At 35.8% G+C, this 24,596-nt stretch overlaps 2 protein-coding genes across 9 annotated transcripts; one reads left to right on the plus strand and one right to left on the minus strand.

Annotated features, from left to right (window-relative positions):
• Positions 1-875: 875 nt before the first annotated feature.
• Positions 876-6,739, plus strand: LOC101514833 (O-fucosyltransferase 29-like). 2 transcript variants are annotated; one of them, XR_003474279.2, is made up of 10 exons: positions 876-1,411; positions 1,670-1,760; positions 2,895-2,971; positions 3,450-3,538; positions 3,641-3,830; positions 3,916-4,097; positions 4,417-4,519; positions 4,868-5,196; positions 5,658-6,146; positions 6,494-6,739. XR_003474279.2 is itself a non-coding variant. In XM_004508868.4 (9 exons), the coding sequence occupies exons 1-9, from the start codon at positions 1,187-1,189 to the stop codon at positions 5,998-6,000; spliced, it is 1,629 nt and encodes a 542-aa protein (XP_004508925.1). In that variant the 5' UTR covers positions 876-1,186; the 3' UTR covers positions 6,001-6,281. The 2 variants fall into 2 exon arrangements, 1 of the variants encoding a protein (XP_004508925.1); XM_004508868.4 differs by lacking the exon at positions 6,494-6,739 and having other exon boundaries at positions 5,658-6,281.
• On the minus strand, positions 6,679-18,616 carry LOC101512775 (protein SWOLLEN 1-like). 7 transcript variants are annotated; one of them, XM_012718179.3, is made up of 16 exons: positions 18,459-18,616; positions 18,265-18,325; positions 14,566-16,562; positions 13,661-14,089; positions 12,711-13,096; positions 12,024-12,496; positions 11,749-11,801; positions 11,550-11,657; positions 9,665-11,457; positions 9,436-9,544; positions 8,922-9,093; positions 8,452-8,516; positions 8,240-8,355; positions 7,299-8,168; positions 7,044-7,140; positions 6,679-6,959 (listed from the first exon to the last, which is right to left on the minus strand). In XM_012718179.3, exons 3-16 carry the CDS (start codon positions 16,550-16,552, stop codon positions 6,943-6,945), a joined length of 6,675 nt encoding a protein of 2,224 aa, XP_012573633.1. In that variant the 5' UTR covers positions 16,553-16,562; positions 18,265-18,325; positions 18,459-18,616; the 3' UTR covers positions 6,679-6,942. The 7 variants fall into 7 exon arrangements, with proteins under 7 accessions (XP_012573633.1, XP_012573634.1, XP_012573628.1 ...); XM_012718180.3 differs by having other exon boundaries at positions 12,711-13,072; positions 13,661-14,095; XM_012718174.3 differs by having other exon boundaries at positions 13,661-14,095.
• Positions 18,617-24,596: the final 5,980 nt, after the last annotated feature.

A 24,596-nucleotide genomic window follows, 5' to 3' on the forward strand; every position in this document is an offset into this window, starting at 1 on the left:
ATACACATCTAGGAATAAGAAGAAGAAAAAAACATTCAAATGGATCCGTCGCCGAAACAATTATACATTTCGATACCCAAAAAACATAAATATAAAGTTTGGATGATTAAATTTGTACTTGAATTATAAGAGGTTTTTTAACTGGAATTTATGTAAGATCGGAATTATAACGAATTATTTTGATTAAAATCATATAGCTCGCTCAAAATCAAATTTAAATTTTATTTTTTAAAATTTATTAGTGTCTTTTAAATCACTAATTAAATTGTCATTGAGGAATATTTTAACTCGCTCGTATACTTTTTTATTTAATATAGTTAATTTGTATAATAAAAAATATAAAATTAAATTTTATATGTGTACTTCAAAGTGTAAGTGAGAAAGATTATTCGAAACATATTGATTTACAACAGTTTGGATACACAATTTTTTATAAAAATTTACTCTTAATATTTTTAACAAAATATATCATCCAAAAGTTTTTTTTTACTCAATCTCATGCAAAAGCTAAGTTGTTATTTTCCACACTCCATGCATTTTTAAAAACTAATTACTATTTACTTAATTTGCTAATAAGAAAATAAATAGAAAATTTGCAGGTCAAATAAATTGCAATCTCAAACAAATTTTACTTGGATCTAATTTTATAGCTATCGCTTCATAAATGAGCTTTTCGAAAGTTAATTAGACTGATATTTATCTTTATTCTAAAATAAATAAAAAATGTAACAATCCAAAAAAGCGTAGAAAATTTATTCCATGCTTAATTATTTTGCCAAATTTCATTTTCTCTGTTATCCGTCGGAAAATTAACCACATTGTGTTGTTTCTTCTAATCTTTATTTTCTCCACCAATCTAAATATAAATATAAATAGAAATAAAAATAAACACACACAATTGAAGGAAAATTGAAATTTTTGTCCAAACAAAAAATTAGAATCCCCTTCTTCTTCCTCCATACTCATTCACATTCACATTTAGGGATCTTTCTGCAAGTTTATATTAATTCATGTTAACACATTTCTGAAAACCTTAAATCAGGGTTCCTCTTGCTCACATACTACTTTTTCCCCCTAATTTTCTAAAGACTACACCTTTACTACACTACACTACCCCATTCTCCAATGGGGTTTCAGAATTTGAATTGATGAGGATTTTGTGTTTGATTTTGTGACCCAAACCCAAATGGGTGTGGGGAAGTCGTGGTTGTTGTCGAAGAACTTGGCTGTGTTACACCACACTCACCCTAACGCCAAACATGTTTTCTGTTCGAGATCCATCTCTTGGTCGGTGGTTTGCGGGTTGTTGCTATTCGTGTTGGGTCTTATTTCACTCTTAACGGGTCATGTTGTTTCTCATCTTGAATGGTACTCCCAACGATTCGGTCACCGCACTTTCTATTCTTCACTGGTTAGTGTTCTTTTCACGTGTTACATTACATTTACTGTGTTTTTTTTGTGTTGCCAATGTGGTCTCAAATATGATGAATAAAGCTTGTTTTTTCAACACAGACATGACACTTAGATATAGATACAGCTAATAATTTGAGAAAATAGAAACATGTTGACCAGTGTTAGACATTGAACACGCTTAATATGTAGTGTAGCTGTTATATTGTTTGTTGATACGCTACTAAACATGTTTTGGAATTGATGTGAATGTTTGTAGGATGGAAATGATCGTGCATTAATTGATATTTGGGAATCACAATATTCTAAATACTACTATGGATGCAAAGAAAGGGGACGCCATTTTTCTCGTAAGTTCATTCACTAACTCCTTGTGTTTAGTGTTTGCTAACTGAAACTTGTACCATTGACATGTATGTATATATAAGATCTTTCACGATTCTGATTTTCATTGTGCCAAAATTTGAGCCATAGTCACTTTGTAGTAGTATTATAGAGAATGTACATCTTTTTAATGATTAGTTAGCTGCTGATGTATTAAGCTTTATATATACCTAATGGTAATTGTTAGAGAATATTAATTCAAGAGCTTTGTAAGTCTTCAAATTGCTATGTGCTGTTACTTTCTTATTCCTATTTTATGAAAAAATTATCCGCTGCCATGAGACTTTTTAGCCGTGAAGACCTTTTTTCCCACACATCAGCTCCCCTTTATGTGACCTAGACTCAAGACCGTCAAAGACTGTTTATCAGGTGCTGTGATGTGATCTTACTAGCGAATTTCATCTTGCATATGATTTAAATAGTGTCTACAATACTTTGGTGTTGTATGGTATTAAATCTTACTGTGTTGTGATACTTTTTGTGTGTCTTCATCATTTCCATTATTAATCATTCATAAGGTGAAACAAATGAAAACAATGTGACATTTTTGTATTTGTTAGCAAAAACAGAAAAGGAAAATAGAAAATGTTTTCTTCAACTGAATAAGCCCATGATATAATAATGTTGTCTACCATAGAACTCTTCTATGAGCTCAGTGACTCTCTTCTATTACCATATGATGATAGGTTTGCTGGCTAACAATAGATGTGAGTGTACATTGACAGTTTTAGAAGAACACTTTAGTCGTGGTGTTTGGAATTTGGATTATTCTTCCCTTATTCTAAATCTCAGAATGCTGAATCGTCTTCTTTTTGCTCCTTCAAACACACATGTAAAAGTTCCAGTGCAAGGAGTTGTCCTTATTCCTTAAACACTGGATTCGTGAATTTCTCCTTTCTAATTATGTGCTTAATAGCTGGACTAGTGCGATCCAGTTGTAAGAGGCTTTCATCACCCCTTCCACTACATGACTGTGATAGTATTTAAATGTTCTGTTTTATACTTTGTTTTACCTCTAGACAATTCCTTAAGATTAGGCTGAATTATTTAATTTTTTTACATATCACTTTCTATCTCATTATGGTAATCGGATAATTTAGCTGCTGTACTTGAGCGCATGTCAAATGGCTACTTGCTTATTGCAACGAGCGGAGGACTGAACCAACAAAGAACTGGGGTAAGTAGGACATATGTAATATGTTTTATGGATGTGCTATTGATCCCCACTTACTGGTGTGATAATCAATTACACATGTATGCATGCAACAGATTAATGCATGTGCTGGTCTTAGTTAGTTGTTCTCCTAGTGTTTGAAATCGTGAAAAGGACAGGAGCGATTTTATCTTTTAGCTCATTGGTTCCTTTTCAGTTGTTTTTCAAGAATATGAGGCCTGATTTATTAGGTTCTTTTCAGAGTCATGATGGTAATTATTAGAATTAGTTGCATGTTATTATTCCTTAATTGCTTGATATCAATGAGTAGGATTAGATTAATCAATCAATTAGCATTTATTGCAATACTTACTATTATAAAACAAATGCAGCATAGTGTGATCTGATGTAGACACACATATCACAAACTCAACAATCTTTTTTATTTTCAATAAAAGGTATGTTATGTCTATGGAAATGACGATCGTGTTCTTGCCTTCAGATAACTGATGCTGTTGTTGTTGCACGAATTCTTAATGCTACACTTGTTGTACCTGAGTTAGATCATAATTCTTTTTGGAAGGATGACAGGTAATCTACATATCATTTCATACAGTCATCACTCATATTAGAATTTTGATTTGAATCTAGTTAACTATTGTCCATTTGATAAAAATCACTTTTTTAATACAGTGACTTCGCCAATATTTTCGATGTCAATTGGTTCATTACTTATCTTGCAAAAGATGTTACTATTGTTAAAAGAGTTCCTGATAAGGTCATGCGGTCAATGGAGAAACCCCCATATACAATGCGTGTCCCGAGGAAATCAGATCCTGAATATTATCTTGATCAAGTTTTGCCAATACTCTTGAGACGAAGGGTAAGGCCATATGTTATGGTCTAATATTTGAAATTTTGTAATTATTTCACTGAAAGATGGTAACAGATTTTGCGATATTTTGCAGGTCCTACAACTAACAAAGTTTGACTATAGACTTGCAAATGACCTTGATGACGAGCTACAGAAACTGCGTTGCCGTGTTAATTATCATGCTTTGAGATTTACAAAACCTATACGACAACTCGGTCAAAGAATTGTAATGAGAATGCAAAAGATGGCAAACCGTTATATAGCAGTCCATTTGAGGTTTGTTCAATGAACTTGATGTATAAAATTTTAATTCAACATCCATTGATGGCAAAGTGGTGTGAGCTGATCTCTACTCTTTCCTCTTGAAATACATGCTGTCCTATATGATCTTATCTTTTTATATCTTTTGACTCGTGCTCAGCTGATTGATTTGCCTTCCATTTTTTCACAACTCCATTTTCGTTTGAAATTTATTGCAACTATTTGAACAATTTGAAAATGTCAAATTTTTAAAGCAACTTAAAAATGGCATATGGAAGGTTTCAATTGTGGCCAATGTTTGGATTCTCATAATCCATAATGATTTATGGCACAGGTTTGAGCCAGATATGCTGGCATTTTCAGGTTGTTATTTTGGTGGGGGTGAAAAAGAAAGACAAGAGCTTGGTGAAATCAGAAAAAGATGGACAACACTGCCTGTAAGATTACAACCTATGATGATTTCTACTGATGATAAAATTGTACTGTTTTTATCAACAAGATGATAATTTGTCATTTTTTAGCCCGAGGGGTAGTTAAGGGTCTCATTATATTTCATTTGAAAAAGTAGTTTCTATTTTAAAAGTTATAATTCCAGGTTTTTTCTTTCAGAAGCTATTCAAAAAGTAACTTCTCAAAATAATCAGGAATCTGATTTTTTTCCAGGTTCTTTTTTTTTCAAAAGCTTAAACAAACACACTGAATAAATTGAAACAAACAAGCTCCAAAACCAGTTTTTTCTTTGTTGATATCGAGTGAATGAGCCATTACCTCATGTGATAATGCAGGATTTGAGCCCTGATGGAGAACGAAAGCGTGGGAAATGTCCTCTTAGTCCTCACGAAGTGGGTTTGATGCTGCGAGCGCTTGGTTTTACGAATGACACATACCTGTATGTTGCATCTGGTGAAATATATGGTGGGGATGAAACCATGAAGCCTCTCAAAGATCTTTTCCCCAACATCTATACGAAGGAGATGCTTGTTGAGGAAGAGCTGAAACCTTTTCTTTCATTCTCTTCCCGACTTGCTGCTATTGATTACATTGTTTGTGATGAAAGTAATGTATTTGTCGCAAACAACAATGGAAACATGGCCAGGATCCTTGCTGGTCGAAGGTAAGAATGTATGATAAGTTTACTCTGATATCATGATTTTAGTTTTCCTTGTTTTACAAAGTAATATGAATACTGTTCAATAAGGAAAAAATAAATTTTATAATAGAATATCTAGAATTGTAGGATTTGGATTTGCTGCAGTCACAAATTCACGCAGTTAGGACATCGGTGATCGAGATCAAACGGTGTAGAAAAACAATCAAATTTTGATTAATTTTTTAACTCTAAAATACTGAACTTGAAATATGGTCAGTTTGATCTTGATCCAACAGCCACCGATGTGTTGACTGCATGAACGTGTGTGATTTGTGACTGCATAAGTCCAAATCCAGAGATTTTTTAGTTGTCGGAAGACGTGTTTTAGTTGATGATTATTGCTTTTCCTGATATATGTGGAGAGGATGGTAGTAACTTAATAAGTATAATAAAAAGTTTTTTCCTTTTTGTTTTGTATGTAACAGGCGATATATGGGTCACAAGAGAACCATTAGACCAAATGCGAAGAAGCTCAGCGCGCTGTTGATGGCAAGGCCTGAGATGGACTGGGATTCATTTTCAAGAAAGGTGAAGGAATGCCAAAGAGGATTCATGGGAGAGCCAGATGAGATGAGACCTGGACGGGGAGAGTTTCATGAATATCCAAGCTCATGTGTCTGTGAGAAACCATTTATAGATGAACTGAGTGAAGATGGAATCCGGCCACCTAAACTCGCATTTAGAAATCTGACAATGGGAGCTGACTCTGAAATGAATGAAGGAAATGAAGAAAGTTTTGAGCTACCAAAGGCAAGTGAGAGAACATGACATGATGATGAAGATGTGAATTGAAAGAACAACTCTGGTCCCTTTAAGTTGGTGGTAATATGAAAGTTCTGTTCTTTCACGTTGTGGATGGCTTGATTTAGATCTTTGTATAGGGGAAAAGTACTTAGATGACATCAATGCCTTAGGTAAAATGTTAATAGCTATATGATTTTTTTTTCATTGTGAGCTCGGCTATAGTTAAATGTTTCTTCATAAAATTGTTGAATTTCTCCCACGTTGTTTCCCGTTTATTAATGAATTTCTTGCTGACTTAAATATCAGGTATATGGCTAAAATTTGGATATTATCTATATAAACCAGGTTAAATAGCTCAACAAAATCGTTGATAAAATATATCACCATCTTCGTGAATTCTAATAAAAAGTTCAACCGATTGTTATAAATTTTTCTAGTTACTTGTTACCCTGAAATATTTTGTCACAATTTTGAAAGAGAGCCAAAGAACTTGATGACATTTTTCTCTTTCTTGCAGCTGACCAGAAATTACAAAGGAGAATGAAAGGCTACCTACTTCTAATCTCAGTTGCTCCTTTCTCTTTCAAGTTTGACCAATTTTATTTCATGTTATTGTTTTTTCTATAGATAAAATGTCCTGTATAAAATCCCAAATTTTGCCAACCAAGATATCATGCAAAGACAAGAGGCAAAGGAGAACAATGGGAGCAAAAGCAATTGTACAAGTTAATAATATCCAAGTATTATGTTACTAATTGATAAATTCCACATACAACCTACAGTGCCATAAGATTGAATCAAAATATAAACAGCTACTAGACTAGTCTGCCTAAACCCAAAGAAGCAAGAATTTCCATTGCTATGTTTCCTATTACATTATATAATTTACAAATTTATGCAGAGTATGTGGGTCATCCAATTGCAGTTGGTCTTTCAACTGAACCGTGCCCATTGCAAATCCTTCATTCAATCATGGTTATTACCTATCAAAGTCAGCCATCAAGTTGAAATGTTAAAACAAAAGCAGGAGAATTGCTTAAAGTAGAATTATAGATACAGATTCTCACCCCTAGAAGTATTACGATTCTGGTTTTTGTGACCTTTGTCATGTGAACCTGAAGGAATCTTTGAGATAATTAAAGAGCTCTGTAATCCTTCCAATAGCTGCCAACCCAGAGTCAAACAACATCAGGCTCATAACAAATGGGCTAAATTATATAATATAAATTCTATTTCAGATTTTTAAAATTTTGTAAAATGAAAAAAAAAATTAGATGCAACCTAGAACAATCAATTTCAGTTAACGCCAAACATATTCTTACTCTTGATGTTGGCTGGATTTTACGATTGGATCTCCGAGGCTCAGGGACTTCTTCAGATGTTGATTTTGCTGAATTTCCATTCACAGCCTTCTTTTCCACCTCAACCCTACCAGACCTCCCACCAGCAGGTGCAAGTTTTCCTTTACTTACTCTTGATGTCAGTGGCTTTTTAGTGGGATGAGAGTCGGTCGAAGATGCCAGTGAAGAATACAAGGTTGGTTTTGCTCCAGTGGTTTCAGAATGGGATGATGCCCTTTCCACCTGATTCTCACTCTGAGATGCATTGTTGAAATGACTAGAAGAATCCTTTATCCTTTCTGTACGGCCTGTTAAATCATTGGTATGAGAGTTTGACAAAGGTTTTTGTTTTGATGGGATCCCTCTACCCAAAACACTCTGTAGCTTTCCAGACTTAGAAGTGGGCTTGAAATCAGCTCCTGGTTTTTCCTTCGTATCTTTTATTGAACTAGTTTTCCATCCGCGTGATCCTGAAGCTTGAGGTATCGTGGAATTTGCAGGCTTAACTGAATCATTTCCATCATCATTCCTACTTTTCCCATCTGCAACATAATGCTTGCTTACTTCCATAAATTTCCTTTTCTTCCCTGGTTTAGGAACTCCGAAAATCACTCTTGGTCCTTCTTTTTGAAGACCAGACCTAGCCAATCTGTGTGCATCTGGTTTCATTTCATTCTTGTTGTTCTTACCAACATTGAACACTTTATCATCTTCAGACAATTTAAGTAACCTCGATTCAATTGGATTCGTTGATTCCACAGCACCAGTACTTTTTGAAATCTTGCCTTTTCCTTTTACTAACTCTTGTGCATGACTACCTAATTTTGGTCGTTTTTCATGTGGTGTATCACCCTGCATTCAAAGTGCCACAGTTCAGTACAGAAGGCATCAAATACAAACATCAGAAGTTGCAAACAAAGTACCTCATTGGTGGGACTGTCATTTACTCCCACCTTAGGAGTCTCGATCCATTTATCATCATTCCAAACAAGGGATGGTCGGAGATGCCAGGCTCCGACAACTGATGTTTCTCCACTTGCTGCAGAAAACCAAATAGATTATGTATTTCCAACAAGCCGGTTATCTACATTGTAAGCACAATTTTAAATTAATGTTAGTCAGAAAACTTAGATACCTGGGAAGTGAACAGTAAATGTTTTATCTTTCTTCTTCTTATCTGTAATAACTCCTTCCTGCCAGCTAACAACAAAAATAACCAAATTTGAGGTACTGCTACATCAAAATATACATGTAATGTATGGAATATATCACTTGAATAAAAGGAAATACACAATAAAGGTGCGGCAGCATAATGAAATTGCAGTAAAAAAAACATTGATGCTTCGAAACCAAACAGCAAAACATTATTTGGCCAAGCTTCACAACTCAGAAGTGAATGCAAGACATTGATGCATTCATTTAAGGTTTTTATTTCTTTGACCCTCAGTATTTAATTCCAATATATTTATTTTTCTTTCACATAAACGAAATGAATGCAGTAGAAACAAACTAAATAGTATATAACCAAATACCATATATAAGCGTCCATTGAAATAATAATCTACCTTTCTTGTATAGTATATAGTATAAAATTAAAAAATGTACCTTTCTTGTATCCATGCATCAACTCTATCCCCAATGGACCAATAATCTACCATCGCTGCTCTTGGTCTCTTCCTTGTCCCTTCATTATGAAAACTTGTAAGAGAACGAGCAGCACGTATTCTAGGGGGTTTGTCCCCCTCACCTTCAAGTGAAACCCATTCCTTTAAAGGCCCTGCACGTCGAAAACAATGAATTTTTTACTTATTCACAACAATGAGTGCCACTGCATTACACGATTATATAAAATTTTCATTTGAAGTGAGCAGTGTCTTGTTCATATCCGATATGTAAATGCATAGGAGACATGATAATCATACAAACAATTCTAATATATTTCATATCCAAAATGCTTGATTTAAATTCAAATCCTCAATTGAGAATTTATTGCTTAAATCTATGACAAATAGTAAAAAAAAAAATCAGAAAACAAAGCTACGTAGTTGTCTCATTGGTCAGTTAGTTAATACTGTATTTCATTCTCATCAATGAACAAGTATGCAAAAGCATGACCAACCTTCATCAGCTACAAGCATGTTGTAGCATACATATGCTTTACCATCTTTCAAACTTAATACATTGGCTGTGAACCATGCTGCTTTAAATCCTTTTCCATCTTTAAAAACCTGATACATATGATTGGTTCCATTAGCCGAGAATGCTTAATGAAAACTAGGACCTAATCTCTGGTCATGAATCTAACTACATTAACTAAATTACTAAAAGAAAGCAATCGTTAAAACAACCTCCACATGTGAGCCTTCTTTGATGTTATTCTCCTCCAGATTTTCAGATCCATTACCAACAGTTAAAGAAGCCTGTATTTTGGTCCCAGATGCAGGAAGTGCGTCAATGAGATTGACTAAATTAGAAACCTTGTGGCCCCTTGATCCATTTGAACTATTTTCATTGATGCTGATAATAGAGGAAATGTCATCAATGGATCTCATATGGTCCAGTGAAATCTCATTATGCACCTTATGAAACGGTGACTCCTTGCTTGCAGCAATCTGCTTCCCCATTCCCTCGGATGATATATCTCTGTCAGATATTTGAGAGGTTTCTGGTCTGTCTCCAACATTGTCAGCATTCATTGGTCCTCTACTCATGCCTTTCAATAACCCAACTTGCTGAGAAGACTCTTGGAATGTTTTCCAACAACCCTCTGGACCAGCTTCAACCAAGTTGCTTAACGGCAAAGGATCGCCCATAGTAACAATCTTTCCAGCTTGTGAAACGGCCTCTGCTGCCAGCTCAGCAGCCTTCACAATAGCATCCATATTTTCAGCACGTTTTCTGGCATATGAAGCAGCTTCTACTCTTCTTCTTGAAGCCTCCTTTGCAGCGCCAATAATAGAACTAGAATTATTGGTTCCACTGGCACCCTTCAAGATGGAAGCAGGGGTTGCTTTCCCCAAGTTACTCATACCCTCAGAAATATAAATTTGGCAAGAACTCTCATGGCCAGAAAATATCAATGCTTCATCAGCCATCAGTTTTGCTTGCAGTGCAGCATTTGACGCAATATTGGCAGCTGCAGCCGCTGCCTTTGCAACAGCAGCAGCTGCTGCAACTGCAACTGCTGCAGAAGCTAATTTGGCCTCAATATCTGACACCAATCCAGAATTTTTTTGCTTATCCAATTGTTTCCATATCTCCATGCTATGATTCACAGCAGCAGCAGAGAGAGCAGAAGCTTCCTCAGCACTTATCCTTGCCTCCTCAATATTTGTAAGAGACTCATCTGACATATTCCTCTTCTCAACATTCCAGCCACTTTTGAGGCGATCAGCAAAAGATAGAGGAGATACAGACTCGACGGATTTATCAACAGGAGTTACTAGCACATTCCCAACAGGGGTTGCAGTGGTGACTGTAGTAGATATACGGCTGCTGACAACAGGAGTTGATATTAGGTGGGACTGCAAATGCATAGCCTTCTGGCCAAGATCCTCAGACTCTGTAACCTTTTTCCTTTTTTTCGACTTTGGTTCTGAAGAATGCTGAGCCCGTGATACTGTGGAATTGTTTGTATCAAACAGAGGAGTAGTTGGCAAAAATACACTTTGCAGACCTACATTAGAAGCTGGCAGGCCAGGTGGCACATTCTTTATGCTAGAGGAAGAAGGTACAGAAGTTCCTTTGATTGAACTGGACTTAATTGTCTCGGCTCCAGGTGAGGAAGAAAGATAGGAACTGTTACCGAGTGCAGGTGTAGAAGAAGCAATCCATGGTCCACGAAGAGGGGATTGGGATATCTGAGATGTATTATGCCCAAGAAAGTTTCTCAATGGTGAAGTTTGATAAGGATGCAATGAAGTAAGTGCCTGTGAATAATCCAGAGCAGAACCTCTAGCAAGGGCATTAGATTGCAGGGAACCACAAGAGGGAGTTGGTAGACTCCAAAGGGGAGATGACAGAGGAATAAAAGAGTTAACAATGGTTGGAGTACCCTTGCAACTGGCTGGGCCAAGAGGGGAAGAGATACCTTTTCCTTGCAGTTCACTTTGCTTAAATGCCAAATCAGGGGTTCTGGTACCTGCAGGATCTCATTTCACAATAGTTACACAATGAAATCAGAGAAAAATCATAACATGTAACATATATACATGAATGTATCATAAAATGTACCAGATCGTGATTGCAGTGGTGTTTCTGGGTTAATAGAATGGGATTGTTTAACATGCTGCCTTTCCATGCAGGAAGACCAGGTTTTCTCCCAAGTGTTCCGTCCACCATCTACAAACACAATTTCTAGGAACTCAATACTTTGTTGCAAACAAGAGAAAAAAGAGAGCTAAGAGACCATGATTTTGAAGGGGACAAAAACCTGGACCGCCAAAAGCTGATATCATATAGGCCTCCTCTGGTATTATCCCTTGACTGCGGCAACATCAATAAGAAAAATGATCAGCACAAATGATTACCATACTGCAGAGTACAGGACAATTCATGCTGCCTAAACAAAACTCTGTCTCATAAAGATATAAATGCTTTGGCATCAGATAACAAAAATTAGAAGTTGGGAGCAGCATAGAATATGTCTAAGACTAAGTAGCATCCAGAACACTTAAATGAAATAACATAGCCAACATTGGAACTCACATCAAAGCCCCATAGACAAATATCTGTGCACGCAGTTGTACTTGCTGAACATCCATAAAAGGCTGTTGAAAAATAACAGACGGAGAAGCAGAAGTGTTCAAATCTGGAACGCTGGATGTTGAAGCATTTAAAAGAGAAAATGGCTTTCTACTGATGGAATCAATTTGTCCATAATGTTGTGCCTTGTTGGATTGCATCAGCTGGAAACCAGGTGATGGGCTCTGAGACACACTAGTTGATTTATCCCCTTTTTCAGAACGTCTTGCTGGAGTTTTTCCTTTACTTCCTTTTCTAGAAGATTCTTTTCCGGCGGTCTTATTAGGTGCTCGCCTAGTTTTGCGTTCAGGTGTACCTTTAGAGACACTTTGTGTTAAATCAGCATCAGGTATTTGTGGACTTCCGTGAGATACATGTCCAGCTACTTTTGGTTTGGGAGTGCCTAATTCAGAAGCCAGTGGAGATTCTGCCAAAACCTTTAATAATAAGAGGAGAAAAAAGAAAAGAAAAAAGGTCAATTAGATCACTTCACCATGAAAAATACAGATAAATATTTACGGTCACTGAATCTTTCAAGAAGCCTCCTTGCATGTTAAGAGGGAAACTAAATAAAGGAAATATAAATAATAAAGAATAACATTCAAATAAGAGTGCCTTTATAATTTTATTATGAACAACGACACGAATTACCATTGATTCTTTGTTGGTTGAAACAGCAGGAAAGGGACCCCTCTCAACAGCATTTGCTCCTATTGGGGTCAAATCTGTAATGTCTTTTTTGGACGAATTTGCCACTAGATCTACCTCAGGAGCTAAGCTTCTCCCATCTTTAGATACATCATTCCCCTTGTGATCATGATCAGAAGAGGATGTGTTTGTTGCATCTTTATTCATGAACTCAAAAACTGGAGGATTCAGATTAGCGGCAGGCTTAACTTTATTAACACCCTTCTCGGCTTCAAGAGGGCTTCCAAATGTAACAGATGATCCACAGTTATCATAGGAAGGATTGGCAGGACAACCTCCAGTCTCATGCAACGCATTTTGAGAATCTGGAAAAGAAGATGATATGGAACCTTCATTTACAAACAAAAAGTCACCTAAAAAATTGATCTTCTAATAGGTATGGAAAAGTTGAATGAAAGTCAAAAGAACAGGAGAAGGTAATTACAATTATAAACAATTCATATTTTCAAAAAATAAAACAATTATAAACAATTCAGCACATAGTTCAAACAAACTATTTTGAACAATTGTACCAACATAAGATGGAGTCATTCTAAAACAGGACAGGACAAATCAGTAAAAAAAATTACAGAACATTTTCCAAAGTTTTACCCAAAAGTTCAATGCTATCTGGACACAGCCAGCAAAAACAAGAATAAACAGGAAAAATCAAATGCAAATTCAAAAAGTAGATAATGGATCAAGATTAAGATGCCACAATCACTAAAACTATGCAGAGACCGTAAATAAGGTGGCATGCTTAATATAGGTACCATGATAATGCTAATGTGTTCCTAGAAGTGGGCAAAGCACGATCAATAAACAGAATTAAAAAAAAACTGATAATGTCTACAGAAACCTCGTACAAAAACTACATAACTGGAAAGAAATCACAAGAATATATTAAAGATTACCGGATAAATTTGAGTATGGCTTGTCTTGATGCTCTTGTATTGCCTCCTTATCATCCTTAATAAAAGAAACAGTGACTTTATCACCCTGTTTCTCTATTGATTCACATAGAACAGCAACCACACCAGCCGCTTTTGTGCACTTGTGATCAACCTTACCACTTTGTGTTTCTTGAGGTTCACCAATCTTTTCAGTAGCAGTAGTGTCCAGATTATGCAGACGAATGGTGTCTGTCTCACATAATATGTGTCTAGTATTGTCGGAATTTTTTTTATTTTCAGTTCCAACAATTGGACATGGATCAACTTCCTGTTCGGAAGACCCAAGAGGAAGAGAAATGCCTTCTTCTTCAGCTATTTTGGCTTCAAAGTCTTCCTTTTCATCAACAGAAGCAGACCCAACATGTTTAATCCTTTTAAACTCACGGTGATCTGTAACTTCATGTGTGGACAGTTAGACTGAGAGCAAGTGAAGGAAACAATAGGAAAATGATAAACCAGAGAGAGTAATCTAAGCGTCTTGTTGAGTAAAATTGATGAAATGGTTCACTTAAGCTTTCAGTAAGATGCACAGATTACTTACATAGAGGTCAAGCCTTAAGAAGCTCAATGTAATATCAGAACATGCCAACTCAGCATATTCTGCTACTACAGTTAGTAAGTACATATTACAATGACATAAATAAACTCCTATACCGACACATACATGAACTACGCTACTACACTGATAGACACAATTCTGCAAGGAGGAGGTATAATATAACATCTATCTTACGGGATGTTGAACTAATTTTTTCTTATATATATTTTGAACCTGAAAAATAAGATGCAAAGAAATATTGAAGATAAACCCTAAAACAAATTAGATCTTCTATTAAACCAACATGATTTTCTAATTTATAATATACCTGAACTACTGACCGGCATGACATCAGCTGATACTGTGGAGGTCGTCAACTTAGTTTCCATGCTACCTGCACCGAGAGATGATGAACAGACTCCCCTGTCACCCGGATGGTATTGATCAACATCACAATGAATTGTGCTCGAATCAAAAGGAGCTTTTTCACTCCCTTGGTCAATGACAGAAATGTCTTGACAAAATTTGTTATGGTCACCCTGCCTGTCAGATTTGTTATTTTCACATACTTGAGTTGTCTCGCCCAAAATGCAAGACTTCGTAGAAACCACTGTATTGAAACTGAAAAAACTTATTGCTCTGTTATCACTATTTCCTTCACTAACCGCATAAGTGTTTTTGTCCACCACAGCAAACATAGATGCCTCTGACTTACTTAACAATACCTCTGTATCCATCTGATTACCAATGTTTAGCAACTCCTTTTCCTTAGAAACACAGCTCTCACCAAATGTCTTCTCAATCGTAACCGCGTTCAACTGATAATTAGGACAAGTTCCACAATCAGAGTTACTGACCACAACTTTATGCCCCTCAGAACTAGAATCATCTTTTATAGCAATCTTTGGTACATCACCCGTATTTAGTGCAGATTGATCATCCGCCAGAGGACCGTTAATCAATAAAGCATCTTTATTTGCATTTCCTTGGGATAAATCTCTAAAACATGCATCTTCCCCCACAGAACTAGAATCATCTTTAATTGCAATCTTTGGAACGTTACTTGAATATACTGCAGATGGATCATCCGTCAAAGGATCTTTAATCATTAATGCATCTTTACTTGCATTTCTCTGGGATAAATCTCTAAAACATGTATCTTTACTTCCTCTTTCTGTTTTCTGCAGATTGGAAATATCATTAGATACAGTGTTCAAGGATTTCTCTAAACTGCTTATCCCAGTCGCAAGGCCTTCAACTACACTCTCACCTTCCAAAGCTACTTCCATATGGATTACACAAAGTGGTTTATCAGAATGATTTGCTTCACCCCCCTCAACTGCTTTCACATCTAAAGTCTGAGTGCCAACATTAGAACCTTGGTTGTTCGCGGAAGACTCCAAATCCCGCTTACTAGTTTGTGTTTGTAAAGAACTTTGGTTGTCGTCGCCCATACCAACTATTTGATTTTGCACAATTTGAATTTTTAAGGCTTCACAAGTAGAAGGGATATTCTCTGTAGGAGCTTCATTCATGTTAGTCATCGCCACAAAAGCAGATGAGTTATCATTAGTGTTTTCATGAAGAGAAGCATCAGATGGAGTCTCAACTTTTCTTTGGTTTGTATCATCATATTTATCATCAATAAAGAGAATCTCCCCAGACTCAGGCAAATCAATGTGACAATGCATATCAGGTGGTTGCAGACTATTAAAATTTCTATCTGTGGATAACTCACCTTCTCGATCTCTGGAAACTCCAGTCGGAGATTGCTCCATTTCTACATTCTCTTTTGATCCGGACAAGTTTTCATGAAAACAGCTAGGTGGCGGCTGTATATCAGTAACATTGGCTTTAAACTCAATTTTTTCTTCACGTTTTGGATTGCGATCCATTTGTTTGGCTAAGCATGCAAGTTCATCACAGGCATCTGATTCCTGTATAACAGATTCTCTAGGGATAAACTCCTCCTGTCCAACAGATTTTAATAACATTTCAACAGATTCCGAGGAAGCCGCCTCAGACCAAACATTATTATGCCTTGATATAGAGCAAGTTTCAGCTGCAGTTGAATTGAACTCTATGTCACTACTTCCACGGGAGTATGCGTCAATCCACTGATTATCTTCGTTACTTTCAATGCCAAGGAAAACTTCAGTCTCAACCAAACTGTCAAACCTTAAATGACCATGAAGGCTTTCATCAAAATCAAACTTGGGGAGAGCATAAGGCCTTACTACTGGAGGAAATTTGGTGCTCCCTTCACCAGCTAAATGGAGATTCTGGCTTTGAAAATCATTGTCATCATAATCCATGGGTGTATCCCTTAAACATAAAAGTGAATCAGACTACAAGAAGCAGCTAGAAAAATGTGCTCAAACTTGATATATATAAGTATATTCATAAAAAGACAAACGCATGCAGACAAAGTCAGAAGCATAAAGAGTTGCATGCTGCATGTAAGATCCACCAAAAATACATGCATATCCATCATCTGTGCATCAACATACACACTGACAGGAAGATCGCAGGGGGCATAGCCACCTCCAAAAACACTAAGGTTGTAGCAGATCAAAGAGTGGCTGATATCACAAAGATAGCAGCTAGATGAAATGACTTTATGTGTGGGAGTTATAAGGTGGCTTGGTGGTATTAGGTGAGGGACCTAAGGATTGAGAGCTATAAGGAGCTGGGTTCGACCCCCAACCACTAACTTTCTAACAATTACTAACAACTAATTTGGCCATTTAAAGAAATAACTTGATGGGTAAAATATAAAAATAATATTCCTAACAAAACAATCTCTAAATACTGTGTCGTAAACAAATGTGCAATGCTCAAAGTTTAAGAAAAACCCAAACATTATTTGTTGGAGTTATTTAAGATATTATAATACCACTTTCAAGTCTCAAAGCCGTACCCTGTAAATCTTGAAAAGGATGGAACGGAATAAATTAAATTAATTTTTTATCCCATCATTTGGGAAGTAGACTGAATGCAATGAGCTATAAATTTACTACTGCCATATTATAATTATATTAAAATTTTAAACGCACTAGCACTGTAAATTATTGTACCTTTAAACACACTATCAGAAATGAAATTGCTTTACTCTGTATAGTAAATGCAGGAATTACAAGAAAATAAGGGCCAAACCACCATGCCAAAGGGCAGAAACACACCTAGACTCCCAATTAACAATAATCCCAAAAGCATGATTCCCCACTTATTTTCCCTTTACATATCCGACTCTGTCTTAGTCTTTCTATAACTAACTCTCTCCTCTCCAGTACTGACGCACGCCTAAGGTTGTGCTAGTCTGTCGGCACTGGGGCTTTGGGCCTCCAAGTATAGAACATGAGAGATTTATTAATTGTAGTATGTCCAGGAACCATAGGGAACAGATTCCTATCATAAGCACACCACCAATAACTGCTCTGTTAAACTAGCTAAGTTCCATACGAGCTACAATTATTCTATTTCAGTCTAATAATCGAAATAAAGCAAAAATCAAAAAGAGGGGAAAGCAGAGCACCCACAAGCAAGGATGACGAGTATGTTAATCACAACAAGCAAGGCAGGACCAGCAACAGTTTAGTATGAAGAGTACTTGGCTGCGTGTACAAGACATTAGATTAAAGGACTAAACAACCGTCTTCTTAATACACATCCTTAAAAACCTTACAAGATAATTTTTACTCAGAGACTGGTCAATGGCCACCTAATCAAATTAAAAACAGTTACAGAAAACTCATCCCAGCACCAATTTGCCAAATTTAAAAATAAAAATAAAAATCATTTCCAAATCAAACTAGGTTAAAACCTTCTTCAAAACCAAAAGGTACACACAAAAAAAGGTCCAAGCAACGCTACAGTTATACCATTTCACTCGTTTAACAGAAAACTCGCCACTACAAAGCAAAGTGTAATCACAACGATGAAAGAAAATGAGAACCCTATATCTCAAAAAAAAAAAAAAATACTTGGACATGAACAGTACCAGAATAATAAAGTCTAGAGACGCTACCTCCCTCCATTCGGCGAGGAAATCCAGCTCCTTTTGATCTCACCTATTCTCCAATCATCTACTGCATCAGCAACTCGTTCATTGTGAGTGATATGAAATCTTAATCAACCAGTCAAATAATTTTTTATTCAAAAAAAAATAATTGAATACTAAAAATGTCAAATATGAAGACTCGTCGGAGAGTATAGGTTTACCGGTGAATTTGATTTCCGGTGGATGGAATTAGGGTTCCGGTGAGGAAAGGGAAAGGCGGGTAGATGGAGTAGTTAGAGAGAGAAAAGTAGAAATGACAGCGAGTTACTTGAGAGACGAAAAGAGAGGGTGATACTTTTCGAGTGGATTTAATTTATTATTAATATTTTTTGTTTTCCTTTTATGATATTCCTTTTGGGTAAGAGAAAATCATTTGGCGTTTTATTCATTTATGTTGTGTTTTGGCTTTTTCCAACTCAGAGAAAACGTGCAGACACAGGTGTCGATCTTGGAAAGGTGGGTTCTTCTCCTCGTACAGTTTCGGTTCCACTTAATTTTTTAAAATTTTTAAATATCAAACGCTAGATTTTTTTTTATACGGTAAAAACAAATATATTTTATCTCAAATAGTTTATTGGATGGTTTTTAATTACGGCAGCTAAAATTAATATATTTTTATTTATTGTGACTTACATTAATATTGTATTTTTTAAATAATTTTTATTAATAAAAAAATGTTTGTGTGTTTAAATTAACAAAGTATGTCGATGATAACACAATTTTAAAATTACTAAAATAATGAATTTGAAAAAAATTTGTAATATCTAAATCAATAATATATAACAACCTAATACTTATAAATATTTGGACATAATTAAAGTAATTAAATATTTGTGGCTAGAGGTGGACATAATATCCAGATTCGACCGAATCCGACTGATCCAATAAAAATTTTAAATTTGCGGACGGGTTTCTTCAGGTTAATGGGTTGAACGGATGAAAAATAAGAGTTCGTGTGGGTTTATAAGGTCGAGTTCGGATAAGTAATTTGGATCCATCGGTACCCGAATCCGACCGAATTATATTATTATTTTTATATTATATATTAATAATATTAATTTTATATTATATATTAATAATATTAATAATATTAATTTTATATTATATATTAATAATATTAATTTTATATTATATATTAATATGTAAAATTAAAATACATTCAGAACTACTATAAAAATATATTCATGTCTCACAAACACAAAACCACAAGACAATTTTTTTAAAAAAAATTCAATAACACACAACTCCAATAGTCCAATCTAATTAAAAGTGACTTGAGTTCAATAAAGTAAAAAAAACTCAATAAATTTAAAAAAAAATAAAGTAAAAAAGTTCAACTCATTTTTACCCACCCACACGTAACTGACACCCGACGTACTCGAACCCGACATGCCCGATTCAAAAAATGGACGAAATTGGATCGATAAATCTCACACGTGGATTGGGTTGGTTTCACATTTTTGGCCCGGAAACCGTCCAAACCCGCCCGATGTCCACTCGTGGCAACATATCTCTAGCACTGAGGATCAAGTAATTGATCGAATGTCAATTCAAACCACAAAATAAAATAACCTACACCAAGACGATTAACAAAATAATATTACACATCGACAACATTATTTAATAAAAAGATGAAAAAATATTAACAAAAAATTACCCCTCTTTGTTGATGATAATTGATGTATTTAATATTAAATTCAAGATTACATACATTAATTTTTCAATTATTATTTATTTAATTTTTATTTAAATACAAAATAAAATATAATTAATATTTTTATTAAGATATCATAATTGATTCTAATTGATGTTAATTATACTCAAATAAATAATATAGACAGTAAATTTATTTGGTTTTGTTCAATCTAGATTCAAACACACATAAAAAACTAATTTAATCAATGTCAATTTAATTTTTGAATTAATTGCATCATCAATTTAATTTTTATATTTATGTGTGAAATTCACACGCAATTATAATTTTGGTTAAAATAGATAGTGCCTTTTTCTAAGGTATTTTTGGTAGTTTTTCTCTTTTTTTTAAAAAGTAAAATAAATAATAATTGAAACTTTTTTCGGTAGTGTGCAGGTTGAAACATGAGCTATGTATTTGTTAGACGACAAAAATTTTAATACATGTCGACATCAGATTTAATGTGACACATATGTAGAAATAGCCAAATTTACTTAAAATTGAGATGCGAAATGGTTCCACACGTTGGACGTTTTGCCAGAACAAATGAGTGTGTTAATTAGAACTCATTCTAAGTGCTCGAGTTGCAGAAGTTTCTGAACTTCGCAACAAATTGTTGCTTGAGATGCATGATTGTGTTCTCACTTAAGAGTTGAGATGCATTAGGTGTTGTGGATTGAGGTGAATCGAGTGATGATGAAAATTAAACTTGAAGTTTTATATGAAATTATATCATTTAATAATATTATTTGAATTTTAATTCAAAAGTAAATTACAATTAGTTTATATTCGATTTATTAAGACTGATTTAAGGATTATATTTGATTGATAATTTAAATTAAGATAGATCAATTTTGATCCAATTAAATTGGGATCAACTTCAATTATTTGATTAAAGAAAAAATAATAAGATTTTAAATAAAGAAGTTTAAATAAATGATAAGTTTTAAAAAAATTAATATTCCTTTTAAGTATATAATATATATATATATATATTGGGTTTTGGGCTCCCTTCCTATGTGGAGAAAGGCCCAATATGTGCAAGCACATGTGTCTCACTTAACCAAGTGGAGAGAGGTCAGATTAGTGGGCGTGTAAGAGTTGAATTCAGATAGAGAGGCAAAGAGAAAAGTGAGAGAGGAAGAGCAAACCTTATTTTCGCATAAAACAGATCAGCTGCACTAGATTCGCGATTTCTCCTTCGTTCACCGTCGGATCAGGCTGAAATTTGGACAGCGGGTTCGTGACTCGTGATACTTCATTCTAACCGTTTGGATCGTCAATCAGAGGTCTGAGGTGGGAGCAATTGAACTCGGACAGCAGCAGTTTTTCTGGTTTTTTTTGTTGAACTTTGTTCTCAATTTCATGTTTGTTTTCTCATTGATTTGGTTGATTGTTGTGCTGGTTACCTTGCTGTGTTTTGGCTGGTTACTGAGCACGAATTTGTGCCATATTAGAAACTCTCTTGTACCCATATTTTGATCATAGTGGAGCTCTATTACTGGCTTGGTCCCGTGGTTGTTTACTTCTCACATTGAGAAGGTTTTTCCACGTTAAAAGTTATTGTGTCATTTGTGATTGTGATTTTAGTTGCTGTGATTATTTGTTGATTGCTCATCACAGATTCTTGCAAGTTTGGGAAATTGATTATCCGCTGCATATTGCTCTGTTAGAGTTGTTATTATATTTGTTGTTGAATTTCCCATCAGAGTGGCATCAGAGCTCTTTGGTTAAGGGGCTGTTTGACTTGTTTGAATGATGGAGGCAAATACAAATAGAATGATTTGTTTGAATGGCACTAATTATCACTTATGGAAGGGAAAAATGAAGGATCTGTTATTTGTGAAGAATTTGCATCTTCCTGTGTTTGCTACTGAGAAGCCAGAATCCAAGACTGATGAGGATTGGAGCTTTGAACATCAGCAGGTCTGTGGTTTTATTCGGCAATATGTAGAAGACAATGTTTATAATCACATTGCTAATGAGGAACATGCAAGATCCTTGTGGAAGAAGATTGAATCTTTGTATGCTTCTAAATCAGGGAATAATAAGTTGTATTTGTTGAACTCCTTGATGAATTTGAGGTACAAGGAGGGGACTTCTATTTCAGATCATTTAAATGATTTTCAAGGGCTCCTAGATCAATTGTCAGGTATGGGTATCAAATTTGATGATGAAGTGTTGGGACTATGGCTACTGAATACTCTACCAGATTCTTGGGAAACTTTTCGGGTTTCAATTACAAACTCAGCTTCTGATGGTGTTGTCTCTTTGCAAAGTGTAAAGGGAAGTGTTCTTAATGAGGAGATGAGAAGGAAGGCACAAGGTACTTCATCTCATTCCGAGGTACTTGTCACTGAGAACAGGGGCCGAAGTCAAAGAAAGGAACCGAAAGGGAATAGACAGAATAACAGAAGTGCGAGTAGAGAGAACAACAGAAGTAAGTCCAAGTCCAGACACAAGAATGTGGAGTGCAATTATTGTCACAAAATGGGGCACATACAGAGGAACTGTTTCATATGGAAAAGGGAGAGCAAAAACAATAACAGTAAGCAGAGAGATAAGAATCATGATGATGATGACCGTGTTACTACTGCTACTTGTGATGATCTGATTATTCTCCGTGACTATGACTCAGTCAATCTTGTATCAGATGAGAGCATGTGGATTATTGATAGTGGTGCTACACTGCATGTTACACCAAGGAAGGAGTTCTTCACATCTTACACTTCTGGTGACTTTGGAGTGTTGAAGATGGGTAATGATGGTGTGTCCAAGGTAGTTGGTATTGGTGATGTTTGTTTGCAGACCAACATGGGAGTGCAGTTGTTGCTTAGAGGAGTCAAACATGCTCCAGATGTTCGCTTTAATTTGATCTCTGTGCAGATGCTTGATGATGGTGGTTATGATAATCACTTTGGTTCAGGAAAATGGAAACTCACCAGAGGTAACTTAGTTGTGGCCAGAGGGGAGAAAATTAATAAACTGTATTGGACTAAAGCATTGGTTGCTAAAGACAGTGTGAATGCCATGGATATGGAGGCTTCTTTGTGGCACCGCAGGCTTAGTCATATCAGTGAAAAGGGGCTGAATTGTTTAGCTAAAAAGGATGTACTTCCGGGATTAAAGAGTGCAGAGTTGGAGAAATGTTCTCATTGCATGGCTGGTAAGCAGACTAGAGTATCCTTCAAGAAACATCCTTCCTCAAGGAAGTCAGAGTTGCTTGAATTGGTGCATTCTGATGTTTGTGGCCCGTTGAAGGTAAAGTCAATTAGTGGTGCACTTTACTTTGTTACTTTTATTGATGATTGTTCCAGAAAGCTTTGGGTCTATGCTTTGAAGACAAAAGACCAAGTTCTGGAGAAATTCAAAGAGTTCCATGTTATGGTGGAGAGACAGTCAGGCAAGAAGTTGAAATGCATTCGTACTGACAATGGTGGTGAGTATTGTGGACCATTTGATGTTTATTGCAAGCAGCACGGTATCAGACATGAAAAGACTCCTCCTAAAACCCCTCAGCTGAATGGTTTAGCAGAGAGAATGAACAGGACGTTGATTGAAAGAGTTAGGTGTATGCTTTCTGAAGCAAAGTTGCCTAAGCATTTCTGGGGTGAAGCATTGTACATGGCAGTGCATGTTATTAATCTGAGTCCTGCAGGTGCTTTGAATGCTGAGGTGCCAGACAAGATTTGGTTTGGCAAGAATGTCAGGTATGATCATTTGCGTGTCTTCGGTTGCAAAGCATATGTGCATGTTCCAAAGGATGAGAGATCCAAGTTGGATGGGAAGACAAGACAGTGCATCTTTATCGGTTATGGTCAGGATGAATTTGGCTACAAGCTGTTTGATCCAGTTGAGAAGAAAGCTGTTAGAAGCCGTGATGTGAAGTTCATGGAAGACCAAACCATTGAAGACATTGATAAGATGGAGAAGACTACACCTGAGATTGATAATGGTTTGTCTGATGTTGATCCAGTTCGGATGCCTACACATGATCTGGATACTGCTGAAAATAATGTTCAGAATGATGAGCAACATGGTGATGTTGGTGATCAGCAGCTTGGAGATGATTTTGATGTTCCTAATGATGATGCTGAAGAAGAACATGAGATGTCACAAGATGAGGATCTTGGTGATGCTCCTGAACCACCTCAAGCTCAAGTTTGGAGGTCTACTAGGCAGAGGAAACCATCCACCAGGTATCCTTCTGATGACTATGTTACCTTGACTGATGGAGGCGAACCTGAATGTTATGATGAAGCCATGGAGAGTGATGAAAAGAAGAAGTGGTTGGATGCTATGCAAGATGAAATGAAGTCTTTGCATGATAATCACACTTTTGATTTGGTGAAACTACCTAAGGGAAAGAAGGCTTTGGAAAACAGGTGGATCTTCAGAGTGAAGCAAGAAAGCAATTCTACATCTCCAAGATATAAAGCCAGATTAGTTGTGAGAGGTTTCAGACAGAGAAAGGGTGTTGATTTCAATGAGATTTTTTCTCCTGTGGTGAAGATGTCATCCATTAGAACTGTGTTGAGTTTGGCTGCTACTCTTGATTTGGAGGTAGAGCAAATGGATGTAAAAACTGCTTTCCTTCATGGTGATT

Source organism: Cicer arietinum, chromosome 7, assembly GCF_000331145.2.
Source record: "Cicer arietinum cultivar CDC Frontier isolate Library 1 chromosome 7, Cicar.CDCFrontier_v2.0, whole genome shotgun sequence".
NCBI classification, from domain to species: Eukaryota; Viridiplantae; Streptophyta; class Magnoliopsida; order Fabales; family Fabaceae; genus Cicer; species Cicer arietinum.